Genomic DNA, 17,037 nt, shown 5'->3' on the forward strand with positions numbered 1-17,037 from the left:
GTTTTATTGGAGCACCTGGGACAGGTACAAATGGACTTGTAGCCTGCAAACACTGCATGATGGGTCAGTTATTGAAAACACTGCAGAAACGTGTTATTTCTACTTGAGTCTTTCTAACATGTCATTTAGGGAAGAAGATACAGCCTAAGTCACATGGATTTTCTTTTCTTGCCTCAGCTACCTCAAGAAACCTTAAAGTTTTATGTGGGCATGTTTACTGTAGGCTTTGTATCTTAAGTATTCTTTAAGTACACTGTAAGACGCAAAAAGACAGCTGAAGTGACAGCCACACACAGTTTTAGGACCAGTTTAGGTAATCCTCAGTTCTCCTAAAGCACTGCTCCTTCAGTGTTCTATACACAATAAAGCACATACTGTGATTTAAAATATTATCGGTTCATTCTGCAAAGAACAGAATTTCCAGTAAAAAAAAAAAAAAAATCTATTCTATGAAAGTGGCAGTGATACAGCTCATGATGCTAGGAAAACAAATATTCAAGAGTATTCCACAGTTAGTTTTGAAAATGCATTTTATTATGAAAAGCTGTTTAAAACAAGCCTGAACTTGGAGAAAAAAAAAAAAGAGACAGCATAGACATTAGTTTACACACGTAAGAAATCTTTTGAAGTAAAAGCACACACAAGATTATAGAATGGTCAAGAGAAACAAATGCTCCATCTACATGTTTTAGCCTGGCAATCTCCCAACCCAACCCTATGTTAGAATGCAATACCTAGATTCTTAAGCTACCTGCAACACTCACCTTGGAGGATTTTATTCATGTATTGATTTGTTAATTTTACACAGGGGATATTGACCTACACAGTGCAGGCTTCCTGTTTTGTGATATTCCAGCTGTGGTTTTGTGTTCTAGTCTTCTATCAAAGTTCAAACAGCCTTTTCAGACTCCATCCAGTTCATCCGCAAGTGTGCAGAAAATGCAGTCGTTGTGCAAAAAGCAACTTCAAGTATGTTAATTAAATGAATCTAGAACTCCAAACTCCTAGTAGTATTGTTCTAAGTGTATCCAAGCTAAATACAAACTCCTTAAAACACAGTAATAGCATCACTTTTAATGCTGAATGCAGCTGAATCTATCATCAAAAACTCCATCCACTCAAATCTGGAAGAGACAGGATACAAGATGTAGCAAAGATGAACAAAGCGTGTACCTTTTAGAATAGCACATATTCCAATGCCAAGTCTCAGCATGTGTCACACAGGGTAAAAACACAATTAACTACAGCGTGAGGGGGAAAGGGCAAAAGGCTTTCCCTGTATTTTTTATACTAACAGCAGTACTAAACAGAACAGCTAATCTAATGAGTAGCATTTCTATATAAAATTCATCAGAGCTTACTCAAAAAGGAGCTCTGCTGTCACCACTGAAACCACTGAGAAGAAAAGCCTATGCTGAAGTGTAATGGCATTATTAGAACTGTGAAAATAACCTTCCAGAACAGGAATTTTTCAGCCACTCACCATCCAAGTTAGTGCAGCGGCCAGAAAGTAAATACCCCAATTCACATTTAATGCCCATCATGTCCAGCAGCGGACAAGAGGCTCAAATGCGTCAAGGTCGTAAGTAGAGGTACTAAGTCTTCCCCATCTGTTTTCTCTTGTTTTCTGCCAAAAAAGGACAACTAACGCTAACCAAGTAAGCCCATCTGCTTTTATCTATAGGTAACCCCTAGCTGTCTAGAGTAACCTTCTGGATTATAAGGCCAGCTAAAGACGCTAGCTTTGGTGCACCTTAGAGAGTTAACAGCTTGATTAATGTCTCTGAATGTGCTGGAATGATTTCTTCAGATTTTTACAAGGTAAATTTGCCATTTATTTCAGTAAGCTTAATCCAGTCGTAAGAGGCATTCCTACTCTTAACAGAATACTTCCCAAGACAGACATTGGATAAGCCAATTTACTATGAAGGGCAAGAGTGGTAATATTTCTTTTTGCTCAGGGAAATCCCTCAGATTTAACTCTCCCTTGTCTCTACAAAAGCTCCTGTGTTAGAAGAGGTTTCTGGCCAATGAAACTGGAAATATGAGGAGACACGATTTACTCATTCTTTGTCTTCTCTGTGTTTTACAGCACAGCTACACCTCCTTCGCAGCGACTGGTAATCATGTTGGCAATTTCAGTCCAACTGTCCATATGAGGGTTATAAGCTTCAACAGAGTCCGAGGTTACTGGAGCAGCAAAATCATGACTGGGAGCTCGGCCTCCCGAGGCATAAAGAAATCCATTCACAGCCACAACACAGACGCCAGCTCTTGGTACCTTCATTGACGCAACTTCAACCCACTTCTCCTAATGAGAAGGTGAAAGAGTCAACAAGTAGGTTGAGGGCAATTCTGGTAAAAGTAACGTTTAAAGCTTAAAGACTGAAACATACGCAAAGCACACTACGCATATGCTTCACAGGCTCAAATATGGCATGTGTACAGTATCAAGAGGATTATCAAGACTGAAATGACAACATTTTGACAAGTGGCCCAAATCCTGCTAGTCGCTAAAAAGCAGATCACATACTATCCATACACAACAACCCTCCCTTTCTTTGGGCACTGCAAGATGCAGTCTGTCTCCAAAATGGAGAACTGCTACACAGTTTGAGGTGGGAAATAAGGAAAACTAGATTCAATTCCAAGAATAGAACAGAGTGGCACACTGGATTATGTTCTGCTTGTAACAGTGGCTACTGTTCCAAAGAGCATCATAGAAACATGAGTAACAACAGTCGGGAGTAATTTCTTACCTTACTCAAAAGTGTTCAAAGTGATTTTTCTAGTCACGCTGAAACACCACTACATTTTGATGCATAAGAAAGATCCTCAGCTTTTGCAACAAAGGGCAACTCTTACTTTTTCAGGGAGCTTTTTCTCTCTAGTCAGATTATTGACCATTCTATTGCAGAGAGGGAATCTATCCCCCCATCTTAACCCTAAGAAGTGTTTACCAAACTGCAGTATTATCTATGCATCATCAGTACTGGTGAGCTTTCAGTTTCCCAAAAGCATGCATACAATCTTTGTAAACACCTCACTAAGCCAAATAGCAAGATTCTACAGACTGGTTAGGACAGACAGACCCTGAGGTCACCAAAGCTTTGTTTCACTCTGATTACCAGCCAGTAGTGAAAAGAAAATGTAATTTCCAACTTTTTTTCTTTTTAAAGGAAGCAGGCTACCTCTGTAGCATCTTACACGAAGTTGATGCAATCTACATTTATGAGAGGAAGGGACTCTACCATACCTCTTCAAAGGAGTATTTTTCTACAGTAGCTAGCGCATCCTGAGATTCATTCCAGCCTCCCACAGCATAGATACAATCGTTGAGAGCGGCTACACCGAGATACGCTCTTCGGGTGCCCATTGGAGCGAGCTCAGACCAACGTTTAGATATTGGGTCGTAGACTTCAACAGAACGTAGCTCTACTCCTTCATTGCTGATACCACCGACAACATAAATTAAACCTGTAGAAACAAAATTTCTTCTCTGTTAGGTTTCCTAACACAAAGGTTTGAAAGACAGAAAATGTTTGTCACAATACAAGTTTCAGCTTGACATTAAGATGCCTTAAGCATGCCAGATTAAAATCCTCCATTTGTCCAGTAGCACCATACATAAAGCTTTTTTTTATTAGTAACTTGAGGCTCAGGCACTAGAAGCTCTTGATGGAAGCAGCAATTAATCAAGTGCAACGGAGAGAATTCAGAAGGCTGCAACTGCTGACCAGGTCTGGATGTCTTTAGACATGACGATCTTAAAATAATCTGTGGCAATTCATGATCGTCACAAACAAACATATACAAACCTACATATGGAAGGTAAATAAAAACAGTATCTGGAAGCACAGTCAACTATTAAAAGACTAGCTGGGTAACAGTTTTTACATGGCTTCCAGTATGGTTTTCATGAGATAAAAGGCAGAAGACAAAGAACTTCATAGTCTTTAAGTTCTGCAGAGTGAAAAATACGGTACAAGAACAAGTAAGCAAGGCACAAGCGTGAGCAATTGACAGCACAGTACAAGACAAAAGTAAAAGTCATGACTGAAACATAAAGCTTCAAAATCCAATGGCTCTTGGAACTATTTAACAATATTCACCTTGCATTTCACAACACCCAAAGCAGTAACGAGGCACAGCCATGCTTCCCACCACATCCCAACTATTTTCTTCAGGATCAAATCTCTCAATTGTGTTGCCAATCTCTGCTCCAACCCAACCTCCTGCAAATAATAGCAAACACAGGGAAGAATTTAGTGGCATGAAGCTGCATGTTAGCCACATTTTTAGACGTATGGTGCACTTTTCCAGGACAGACTAATTCTGAAACCAGCACACAATCTACAATGGAAATAAATTACAATTGAGCAATAACTAATCCACAAAGATTTGGTATACTAATGCTCATGTGAACAGCTGTTTTTCCAAACTTAAGTTTGCAAATTCGCAACACCAAGATGTAATATTTAAGATCAATTTACAAGTTCCATGAATTAACACATTTAACATTAACTTCATCCAGTGTGGTGGTTTGACCCTGGCTGGATGCCAGGTGCCCACCAAAACTGCTCAGTCACTCCCCTCCTCAACCAGAGAGGGGAGAGAAAATATAACCAAAGGCTCGTGCACCAAGATAAGGACAGGGAGATCACTCAGCAATTACTGTCACAGGAAAAACAGACTCGACTTGGGGAAAATTAGTTTAATTTATTACCATTCAAATCAGAAAAACACATTCCTCCCCACCCCTCCCTTCTTCCCAGGCTTAACTTAGTTCCCAGTTTCTCTATGACGGGGAATGGGGGTTACAATCAGTTCATCACATGTTGTTTCTGCCACTCCTTCTTCCTCACACTCTTCCCCTGCTTCACTGTGGGGTCTCTCCCGTGGGAGACGGTGCTCCATGAATTCCAACATGAGTCCTTCCCATGGGCTGCAGTTCTTCACTTGCTGCCCCAGCGTGGGTCCCTCCCATGAGCACCATCGAAAAATGTCCTTCGGGCACAGACTGCTTCAGTGTAGGTCCTCTGCAGGGTCACAAGCCCTGCCAGAAAATCTCCTTCAATGTGGGTTGCCCAGAGCCTCCTTTGGGCATTCCCCTGCTCTGGCATGGGGTTTTTCATGGGCTGCAGGAGGGTATCTGCTCTGCCATTAACCTCCATGGGCTGAGGGGACACAGCCTGCCTCACTGTGGTCTTCACCACAGGCTGCAGGGGAATCTCTGCTCTGGTGCCTGGAGCCCTCCCTGCCCCTCCTTCTTCACTGACCTTGGTGTCTGCAGAGTTGTTGCTCGCACACAGTCTCACTCCTCTCACTGATGCAGATTTCTCCCACCCTTCTTAATACGCTATCACAGAGGCACTATCACCGTCACTGATTAGCTCAGCCTTGGCCAGTGGTGGGTCTGTCGGAGCTGGCTGGCATTGGCTCCATCGGACATGGGGAAAACTTCTAGCATCAATTTACAAGTTCCATGAATTAACCTTCAAAATTAACTTCACCTAGAAAAAACCCAAAACTTACCTAAAGCATAGATAGCACCATAGCACGTGCACACTCCCAGTCCACAACGGGGATGGTTCATGGAAGCCACGGTGGTCCACTGCTTAGTAACAGGATCATAACATTCAGTACAGTCAAAAATCATCGAGTCCTTCTCACCTGCACAGTAAGATCAAAAACAGAGACAGGGTAAGCACAATGTTTTGCACTGCAGATATAGAAGAGTTCTTCAACTCCTTCCAGGACAGACAGCATTTGAATACAACAACATCTTTTAGCTAGCCAAATGGCCAAAGTAGCAAAAGCTTTGTTTATATCCAGAACTGAATCACCACTAGGAACAGCTTTCATCAACAGTTCCCTAAAACATTACTAAAAACATCAGAGGGGTGGACAACCGCAGTGCTATGCACTTTTTACTCTGCAGCACAACTGACAGGGTTTTCAAGACCAAAGAATGTGTTTTGTGGTGACAAAAAACAGTAGACATATGCATTCTTTAACAATGGGCTGGAATAGCTACTCATCGCACCCTTGTGCAAACATACACAACAAGCCTTTCCAGGTAGGCAGGTCACAAGCCTTTTACACTATGGGCGTCTGCTAGACTACAAGTGAGAAAAGAAATGCTCTTAGGGATGGTACACAAAGTCTGCAGAATATCCATCACCTCTCAGTATACCTGCACATGTCCATACACTTACCTGTGAGCTGCTACACCATAAGGGGAGAGCAGCTTAGTAAAAAAATGGCGAACACAGGAGCCCAAACAGGCATTCACAGGGCACTGTCAGTAGAGCACCAAGGAACTGCAATTCAATTGTTATTACATCTGTTGTATTATCTACTGTTGGGTTCCTCAGAACCAATTACAGGAAGAAGAATTTTAAAAATCCCCACCCACGAGTTCTATAGCATCCATGTAACAAAGAAAGCACAGTTCAGCTGTTACCTCCAATAGCATAGACCATTCCTCCCACCACAGCCACACCCAGCCCACTCCGGGCCTGGTGGAGAGAGGACACTGTGGTCCAGTAGTGGCTGAAGGTGTCAAATCGCTCCACACAGCTGAGGGCTCTACTATCACTCCAGCGCCCTCCTTGCAGCCGGGTGTACCCACCTAGAAAGTAAGTGAAAAGATCATGGCTGAGTAATAGCTTCCTGCTTATCCCCATGCTCCTATATCTAAACCATTGAAAAAATTACAGTAACAGCCATTAGACACTTTCAGTAGGAACTGGACTTTTCCACGTAGCATTGTTCCTCCAGCACACAAGGAAGAACGGTTCCCTTGAGGGTCATGTAACTTGTTCCTGAGCTGACCACTTCAAAACACTACAAATATTACCATTGACGTTCTTACTAAAACACAGACACCAGCCAACAGCCTTTGCTACCATAAGTCGGTATTACTTCCCCATAGGGTGAAACGAGCATTCCCTTCCAATACAAAGCTGCAGTTTTGCTGAAAACTTGCGATTTCAAGTATCCTATCACATGAACCAAGGTATGCTAGATAAACTTCAGCCTTCAGAAGAACAGAGAATGCAGTAAATGCGCATACACCATTCCAGCACTGAACCCTGGGCAAATCTTTTCCTGATTTGCAGCTTACCACCCAAGACAAATAATTTCTGAAAGACAAATCTAGGCTTTGAATGCCATGTCATAATAGCAAGAAATGTGAATGCTGCACTTCTGTGCAATTCTAAGCTGAAAGCAGCTCACATGGTCACTCAGCGAGATGAAACATTTTGCTATTTTTTGATTAAAAAAAAGTCCAGTATCTCCTACTTCAGTACTGTAATATGAGATACTACTTCATAATTTGTTTTACAAGGTTCAAACAGTCACATTCTAACCTACTGCATAAAGGTACTTCCTGGCTTTCCTCCGGGGACGACCTTTAGAAGCTTGCAGAAAACTGCTGATCTTGTTCTCTTTTGGAGATTTACACACTTCACAATATTCTTTCAACAGAGTTTGCAGGGCCACCCGAAGGCTGAAATCTGGAATACCTTGAGGAAATAAGCAGAATAAAAAAGGCACAGTGAAAAGTTACAGACAGTAAGTAACTCAGTTGTAGAAAAGTTACTAGCTTCTCCTAAATTCGCAGACAAATCAAGATTGCTTGCTTTTACAGGACTTTTTCAAAAGCACGTTTTTAAAGTAAGCTGTGCTTATTTGTTAAAAAATAGGACTCGTTTGCTTGGGAGTAAACATTTTCACTCATGATGCTATTAACCTAAAAGAAATCCATCAAAACACAGTAACTCTGAACAACACACAGCTCGCTCAAATACAAGCACCTGATGTTCTTTCTCTCCTTCTTTCACTTACTTTCTATGTACTTTAACAGCCTTTGTGCTGGTAGCAGCGGGAATCGAACGGGCTCCAGTACTTCCACGACATATTTCTTCCTTTTCCCCACGTCCTTCAAAATCCACTGCATCGCCGCTAAGAAAACCTGGTACTCGTCCTCGATGCTCAGGTCCTCGCTTCGCAGGATCTTAATCAGCTGCTCTTTTGTCAGCGCCAGGAACTCCTCCCCACTCTGCACCTCCAGGAAGTGCGCGTGGATGTAGCTCTCGGTGAACTCCATCAAGTCGTGACAGGCGATCTGCTCGGAGAACTGGAAGAGGCCGATGCAGTTCAGCGGGTCGATCTGCCCCTTCAGGAACTCGCAGCACAGCTCCACCACCTCGGTGAGCTGCAGCATGTCGGCGGCGACGATCAGCTCCTGCACGTTGTGCTCCCCGATGCTCACCACCCCTGCGGGCACGCACACGGCAGCGGGGCTCCGCTCGAGGCTGCGGCCCTCGGGCCACCGCCGGGCAACCGGCCCCGCCGCCCCCCTCGGCCCTTACCTGTGTAGATGAAGTCGAGGAGCGTGTGGAAGGTGCCCGCCTCGACGCCCGCGATCCGCACCACGTCGCGGCCGGACTCCTTCATGCCACCCGCGAAGAGCGCCGCGAAGTACGGGCTGCTGGCCGCCAGCACCAGCCGGTGCACGGCGAACGCCTCCGGGCCCACCTCCAGCCGCACGTCGCAGAAGCTCTGCCCGGCCCGCAGCCGGTTGATCTGGGCCAGGAGGAGGCGGGCGTGCCGGTCGGAGAAGGAGCTCCCGCCGCCCTTCGCGGCCGCTGCGCACGCCATAGCCCTCCCTCCCTCAGGCGGCGGCGGCGGCGCCTCTCCCCCGCCGTCCCCTGCCGCCCGCGGGCGCTTGGCGCATGCGCAACGGCACCCCGCGCTGCCCGCCCGCGGCGCATGCGCGGGGGGGAGGGGCGGGCGCGCGGGGGCTGTTGGCGGGAAGGGTTGCTCGTCTCGCTGAGGCGAGCAGAGGGCTGGCGGGGGTGGGTTGTGCATCAAGGGCTTGCTGAGGGGTGTTCTTCGTGCTGAGCGCCCTTCTCCCTCAGGGGACTAAGAGGTGGATCTGCTCTGGTTGTGGTACATCCGTGTGAGCCTTACTCTCTGTGCTTGCCTAGTCACTTGGCCCTGCGAGGCCTGTTCAACCCCCACGGGTGCCTCTGGCTGCTGCACCATGGGCTGGCTGCCTGCTCTGTGAGGAGCTTTGTCAGTGTTTAAAGCTGGTCCTCTGATGGGTTTGCTTACTGCGCCTGGTGCTGATGTCACCTTGTTCACTAACTTCACAGTTTCTGTCCCTCAGTTGTATTCCCTTCAGGCATGCTTTTGCACACTGGATTTCTAGCTGCCTTAATCTGTGCTTGTGAGAGAGAAACCTGGCAGTGTTGGTGAGTAACCACAGCTACTGCCTGCCTGGGGAAACCCCAGAGATGGAAGGTGGGAGAACTGCCTGTCCTTTGCTCAGTGCTGGCATCAGAGCCAACTGACCAGAGGTGGAACTGGCCCACGCACCCACTCTGTAATGTCGTGCCATGTTTGGGCCTTCCTCATCATTCCAGCACTGATGTTTCATCGCAGAGCATGCTTCCACCTTAGTCTGTATAATTCACTGAGTCACCACATGCCTGAGCACTGACCAAAGGATGAGCATCACATACTGAGTTACAGGCACACGATCACGGGGTCTGGCAGAGCTGGCACTGATCCTGAGAGAAAAGCATCCCTCCTGAGCTTTCCACAACTGTTCCAGCAGCATGACATGCAACATGACATGCAGCCGCAGCAAAAAGCAATCAGAGAGCCTCTTGGAATGCTTCCATATCTATTTACTGTGAGGCTGGGAAAGAAAAACATGTCTGCTTACAGCCACAATGGTCATGGCCCCTCAGGCTTTTCTCATGATTCTGCATTTCGTTGTAATAATTTTTAAAAGTGCTTCTGGGAAGGATCTGAGTCGTGGTACTCTCTGGGGACTGTTAGTTTCTCCATTCATCAGCATTATATTCTTGACAGTAGAGTGGTAAAGTTACCTTTCAAGCTGGTCTTAAAAAAATACCCACAGAAAATATAGATCCAGATAGAAAAATAAGATTTCTGCAAGCACACACAGTTGGAGGCATGCTGATATAACTCAGTACAAATTTTAAGCTAGGCTAATAAATGCGTTGAGATTTTTCTTTCACTGATGAATCAGTAAAAGAAACCAGACCCCTCTCGCGCTGACATTTTATTCATCGGAAGTGGCCTGTGAGTAAAAGGCTTAGAATTCTCCTAAATGCCAGTGGCTCAGTCGCTGGCTGATGTCAGCTGTTAGACACTTGGCCAGTACTAGGATTTCACACCATAGCGCCAAATTTACAGACACAAAATAACGCTGCTGAGACTGCTAAATTTGCCCTGAAGGCCTGTCCGGTACCGTGTTAACGGCGTTGAATGGTTCTGCCTCCGGAAGAGGGCACTGCTTCAGCGTGCTGCTTCTGTACCCGCACAAAAGCTGTGCAAGATGGCGCTAATGCTCCCGGACGGTACTGTGCATCTCCCAAAACAAGCCGTAGATTTTCAGGAGTAAGTCTGAAAGTACATCTGGCAGTGTGAAATTGCACTGCGAAATGAGGAGCCTTTTGATTAACTAACACCAAGAATGACAGTCATTGCAGTGAAGGAATTAAAAATGTCTTCGATTTTAATTTAGAAGGCTCCTAGCATGACACTTGCCAATAAGCCAGCTGAATGCCGACGGACATATAGGACAGGTGACAAAAAAAGCATGCTCTTCAACGTGTCCCACTGCTCATGCCTGCCCAGAAGTGCTGCTGCCACAGCACCAAAGCCTCTCAGTGAGAAGAATCTTGCAGACAAGCTGTTCAGACTTTCTCTTGAAAAAATCCTGTGCTGTGCCAGAGTACCATGAAGCATTGCAGTCCTCCCTGTGTTACCCCACAGAGGCCCATGGCTGCTTTGATTTCCCTGGCTGAAGGCTTCTCAGGAAAACCTTTTCAGATGCTTGGAAGATGTCCTGCTGAGCTAAGGTGTCTGTGCTCCTGCTCTCAAGTCCTGCAGATGGTGCTGTTACTACAGGGTGATACATTTGAACGTGCAACAAAAAATGGGTGGCTAAAAGCTGTTGCACGGGGGTGTTGTGGTTCTCCTCTGTTACAGGATGATCTTTGTTAGATCTAAGGGTTTGTTGGGGTTTTTCCCTCCCTGAACTCCATAAAGGTGGAGGGCTTTTAGTTTCAAAAAAACCTAAAAGAAAAATAATCGATTTGAAGGTGTGGTTTTGCCTGTCTGCCTCTAGTCAGAAGTCTGTCCATCATACCTATAGCTTTGGGGATCATTTTGACTTGGTATTCACAAAGTATCCTTACCATACTTGGCTGCTAAAATTCTCTCTTGCAGAGGAGACATGAAACTTGGGCTTTGACTATTTGTAGGTACAACAAACCCTGTGGGATGTTTTGTGACAGGGAGCCACTCTCCATGAAAGCCAAACGGTACGTGCCAGGTCAGATTCCTGCCCCAGTTTCCATGAGTATGAAATCTTCACTTCCCATTCCAAACCACAGTGCATCTCTGCACTTTGTGCTAAGGCATCTACTATCATCTTTCAACGGTACAGTCAATTGCCACTTTAATTGCTAATTACCCACTGCAGTTACTACTTGTATTTTAATGCACTTAACCTGTCAGAGGAGAGGTGTTAGAGAGCCTCACCAAAAGGGAAAGGAGCTTGCTTTGTGTTTTAGTGTCCAGGTCACAAAGCCTTACTAGGATATGACCATTTTTGTTCCACTTCCCTAAGTTTCTTAAGGACTTGAAGTCAGCCTTCTCTCAGGGAAGCCAGAATTGCAGAAGGTACAGAGCCACTGAGAGTTTATGAGGACTAGAAATATCTGTAGTGCACTAAGCTACATCTCTCACACTTCCAAGACATCTTTCTGTTAAGGCCTACATTTGTCCAGGTGTTTCATTTACTGTGGATGCCCTAGGTTAACGATACAGATCAGCATTCTCTGTTGATGCACATTTTAGTGGAGTGCATCATGTGTGGCATCATGAATTTGCAGCCCCTAGTAGCGGGGAGATGGGAGAGGCTGCTGGAGTTCACAGTCATGTAACTGGAGGAGAAAAGGGGCTCCCTGGGTACTTTCAAGGTATTCCTCAAAGGCAATGGAGGTTAAGCCATTATCACCCCAGTGGGACTGGATATAATGTTATCTACTCAGCCAAAAGCCTCTAATGAGCTACGGACACTAGATTCTAATTAGATATCTGCATAAACCTGTTGTCAGCTTATGTTTTTATGTGATACATAAGCTTTAGTGGATGAAAAAGCTTCCCTTCAGGGTCTGAATGTTTTCCATCTCAGCGGGTAAAGGTACTGTGCTTCACAGTCAGAGAACACGTTTTCCAGACCTAAGCCAGGCATGGAAACACTCCCTCAGCAGGTTTGAGCCACACTCAGGAGCTATTACCTTCATTTCTGTGAGGGTTAATGAATCTTGATGATTATGTGTGTGTGTTTGTGCACGTGCAGGGTAGAGGTCTGAACTGAAATTGACCCAAGGATGGAGAGCGATAGGGGTCCACAAAACCAGTCTTTCTGCACAGGCAGCCCCAGAATATAGGGCCTGTGCTACCAGCAAGGTGGTGATGGCTCGGTCAATTTCTCAGCCGAACTGTTAATGGCTAGGGAAACTGTAAAGCTCATTGAAGTGCCATGCTGCATGATTCTTCTCTTCTCTTAGAACTTTTTTGTCTATTTTGGAATTTGTAATTAAGTGTTTTTATTACTTTCACTGTAATACGGCTTCAGGTAAAGGTGACATTAAGGTAACTGCCTGATATCAGAGTTGTCAGTCCAGATAGGTTTAGTATTCTTGAACTGGGTATTAAGGAAACCCTCCTGAGTATCCACATTGCACCAAAGGTACTGAGAAGCAGGCTGTGCTAGAGTCCAACTGAGTGGGGTGATGCCTTCCAGTGACCAGCCATACCCCGGGGAGCCATTTGGCAGGCAGCAAAACTGGGGAGCATGCCAGAGCTGCAAGAGCCTCCAGAGGGAATGTGACATTCCCAGTGAGTAATGCACAGATAATGGCTTGTGATTTCAGGAGCACTGGCAATATTTCACTGCTGTGTGCTCCAGGCTTCACCTTCACAATAGCATTGGGTAGAAAGGTGATTGGTGTATGATAAAAAGTAATAAAAAGAGGACTTTTTTAGTCTTAAGGTATACCCTAGCAATGAAAGGATTGTGTCATCTGACCTACTTGTGTGGAGAGGTTTGTGTTCTGGGTACACTTACCTAGCGGGAGGTTTGGAGGAATTCCAGTGAAACTGGGAAAGTTGTGCAACATGCATGGCTACAGTTCCCCACCAGTTAAGATTCTTGTGTTTAAGCCATAGATCTGGAGCAATTCCAGGCAATTTGATTTAAAGTAAACATCCTGGATGCAGCATGTCAGATACTAGCACAATATTGTTTTAGTCTTTCTCATTTCTCCTGTGGGAATAATCATTCCATGAAGAAGGAAAGTGATCTAATGAGAGAATTAACTCGAGAGCTTGAACATTGAATTAATCACAGCTGTCTGAGAGGGGAACCAAGGCAAACTCCACAGAGAGCTTGCTGCATTTCTAAGGAAGGAGGCCAAAAGAATACTAAGACTTGGATAGCAGTTGGTGATCAAAACAGAGGCAGGAGAGTTATGCTTTTAGTAGCTAAAGGGAAGCAAAACTGTGCAGCAGAGAGAGTTTTCCCCCTCATTTCTCTGAGAAGTTAAATCTCCGTAGTAGGGGATCACTGCAGCTTTTTCTTGGAGATGTTGAAAGTTGCCAGATCACCGGGGTCTGATCCTAACTGTGTCCTCGCACTTAACTGAAGTAGATGATTGATTTCAAAGCTTGGCTCTTTTTTCACTGTTGTCTGGAGTTGTCCTGCAGCTTCACACTACATTAGACCTGCTTGCTAAGGTAAGTTTATCAAAGGTGCAGGTCTTTTTTTTGCCAAAAGGAAAAATGAGTTGTGCTTGAGAACTATCAGTCTTCAGACACATGGGACTTTAGTGTTGCCATTAGTAAAGTCTGGCAATGTTTCAAACTGTAATCCAAATCCTAATGCTTTTTGAACTCTTTACTTAACTCTTCTTGTCTAAATCACTGTGTTCCTTTGTATTATAGAGTACAGTACACAACAGATCCATGTGCTGTCTAGAGCATGTGGCATTTTTAAAAATGACTCCAAGTTATGCAAACATTTTGGAAAATGATCAGAAAATGTGCATAAATTCAGCTAATTTTATTCCCTTTATTTTATATAGTCATTAGACATACACAAAGAGCATGTTTGCTCTCCTAGAACATACTGCACTTGCATTGACAGAGATTCTGAGCTGCTTTCCTTGAGAAGATGGATAGAGTTAAACTGCCTAATACCCACCACATTCCACAGCCTGTTCGCAGTGGGGTCATTCCAGAAGCAGAGCCTCCATGGAATGTGTGTGAGATACTTCACAAACTGTGAGTAACTGTAAGTAGGATGTCTGTAGGTTCTGCATCTCTTGCTTTGTGAGTCAGGACTTCCATGGCTCTGCATACACTGAAACCTTAAAAGATTGCTACCACACACCCCAGCTCCTTGGCTGCTCTGCTGTTCCCTTGCCGTGTATTTTCCTGGGTGAATTTTTTCCTTGATTTACCTTTCCTCAGTGCAAGCATTTTTCATCTCCCTTTTCAGAATTTCACCTTTGGAAGCTTGGACTAGTTCTCTGGTTAGAAAGATTGTTTTTATTCTAATCTTGTCCTTCAAAGTGCTTGCAAAATCTCTACTTCATTGCCTGAGTAAACAAAACTGTTGACTACATTCAGAACAGGCCCTGTGGGATTCCTAACAGAAGACCTGCCTGAGTTTAATGACAATATACTCATAGTAATATTTTAATATATTTTTTAATCAGTTGTGCACCCGTGTTATGGTGATTTCATTTGCACTTTGGTTTTCTCAGTTGGCTTATCAGAATGTTGCATCAAATACTATCAAAACCCTTAAAAAGCCATATCTCATCTACAGCTTTCCATTTTCTGCAGGCTGGTTGTCTCTCAGCAAGGGAAATTAGCCTGTTTTGACATTGTGTGTCTTAAATAATCTAACAATTATTATTTTAATATTTTTTTTATCCTTCAAGCTACATGGAAATGCATTGTTTAACAGCTTGTTCTAGTTTTTGAATGCTCAGGCTTTTGAAATACTCTATTTCATAAAATGCTGAAGGGTGTCCAGAGAAGGGCAATGAAGCTGGTGAAGGGTCTAGAGCACAAGTCTTATGAGGAGTGGCTGAGGGAACTGGGGGTGTTTGGCCTGGGGAAAAGGAGGCTGAGGGGAGACCTTATTGCTCGCTACAGCTCCCTGACAGAAGGCTGCAGCCAGGCGGGTCTCTTCTCCCAAGTAACAAGCAATAGGACAAGAGGAAATGGTGTCAAGTTGCATCAGGGGAGGTTTCGATTGGGTATTAGGAAAAATGTTTTCACCAAAAGGGCTGTCAGGCACTGGAACAGGCTGCCCAGTGACATGCTGGAGTCACCATCCCTGAAGGTATTTAAAAGGCGTGTAGATGTGATGCTTAGGGACATGGTTTAGTGGTGGACTTGGCAGTGCTTGGTTAACGGTTGGACTCAATGATCTTAAGGGTCTTTTCCAATCTAAATGATTCTATGATTTTTGCATAACTCTAGTCGAAGGATCACCTTACAAAGTGCAACTCCACTTGCAGCATGAAATAAGGCATTGAAACAGAACTTGTCTGTGCTAGTCCTAGTTCTGCAATACTTCCAGTGATCAGATAAGTGTCTTACTGACTCTTTACCACTGACTCAGTTTGCTTCTCACTACTTATTTTCCTCTCAGGTATATTTTGAAGATTAATGAATATTTATAAAATGCTCTGCATAAAACCTGCACATGAAAAATGCAACAGAAGTTGAAAATGTCATAATTATGGATGCTTATTATTTTTTAAAAAGGAAGCTATATTGCAATCAATATCCAAGGAGAATTATGAACTATAAAGATAGAGTGAGGACTCCAAAGGTACTACAGGAAATTGTGGCTGGCACAACTAAGCTGAAGGTGGAAACAGCTGAGTAACCTGATGAAGAATGCCTTGCAATGGCACAAGATACAGTGGGCAAGTTTTGGTAATAATGCTTAGTATTGAAATATATGCAGGGTGAAGTATTTGTATTACAGAAGGGTGATGAAATCCTTTTCAGTCTGCAAGTAATTAAAGATGAGGTTCATCATCATAAGTAACATTAACAGCTGTAAAGTAACAGGCTCAGATAACCTGTACTAAAAAGCTCTAATAGAACTGTCAAGAGAGATTTCATTTGTCATAACTCCTGGCATTTCAGTGAAATTTCAGAAGACTCATAGTACTGTGCCAATTTTTAAGGAAAAAAAATTAAATAAACAGAGCAAGCAGGCTGACCCAGCTAGCTGTGTTATGGTTAACGTGACATCAGTCCCAAGGAGCGCAGTACAAATACTGATACTTAGCCAGGTCATAAATAAATCAATAATTGGCAATAATTTTTATTTTTATCAAGATTGTCTTGTTGATAAATTCAATCTAGTTTATTGATAAAGTCTGCTTCCTACAGATTAGTGTAGGAACATATTTCACAAAGCATTTGATCTACCATTGTGACATTTTGATAAAGATCTTAGTTAAGTCTAGCGTCACGAAATACAGAGACATTTCACTTGTCTGGGCCAGTGTGGGTCCAGAAGCAGGACATGTGCTTTTGAGGTGTGATGCACAGCAGGCACTTACCAAAACAGGTCAGCATTAGCTGGGGATGTCTGCAGTCATCGGTAACTTCGGTCTTTCTTTTCCCTGCTTCACCTTCACAGTATATTGTTGTAGTCTGATTTTTAGTGATTTGTGTTAATTTTGATTTATCTGAGTTATCCTAGCCTTTCTGTAAATGTAAAATCACCACTGATAGTATTGTTGAGTGACAGAGAGATTGTCTAAGATGTAAATTACTGTGAGTATAAAGCAGCTAGAGAGAACAAACAACAGCTTAGGAAGGCTGGTATATTCACATGAAGGTTTTGTAATACAACCAAGTTCAAAGCAATAAGCCTAGGAGTTA

The 17,037-nt window shown here is 43.9% G+C and overlaps 1 protein-coding gene across 1 annotated transcript; it reads right to left on the reverse strand.

The window, feature by feature from the left end:
• Positions 1-512: 512 nt before the first annotated feature.
• On the reverse strand, positions 513-8,745 carry IPP (intracisternal A particle-promoted polypeptide). The gene is made up of 8 exons (XM_005238486.4): positions 8,382-8,745; positions 7,855-8,286; positions 7,377-7,532; positions 6,467-6,634; positions 5,536-5,673; positions 4,113-4,235; positions 3,257-3,477; positions 513-2,311 (listed from the first exon to the last, which is right to left on the reverse strand). The coding sequence occupies exons 1-8, from the start codon at positions 8,668-8,670 to the stop codon at positions 2,087-2,089; spliced, it is 1,752 nt and encodes a 583-aa protein (XP_005238543.2). The 5' UTR covers positions 8,671-8,745; the 3' UTR covers positions 513-2,086.
• Between the last annotated feature and the right edge of the window lie 8,292 nt (positions 8,746-17,037).

This window comes from Falco peregrinus, chromosome 10 (genome assembly GCF_023634155.1).
Source record: "Falco peregrinus isolate bFalPer1 chromosome 10, bFalPer1.pri, whole genome shotgun sequence".
In the NCBI taxonomy this organism is placed as follows: Eukaryota; Metazoa; Chordata; class Aves; order Falconiformes; family Falconidae; genus Falco; species Falco peregrinus.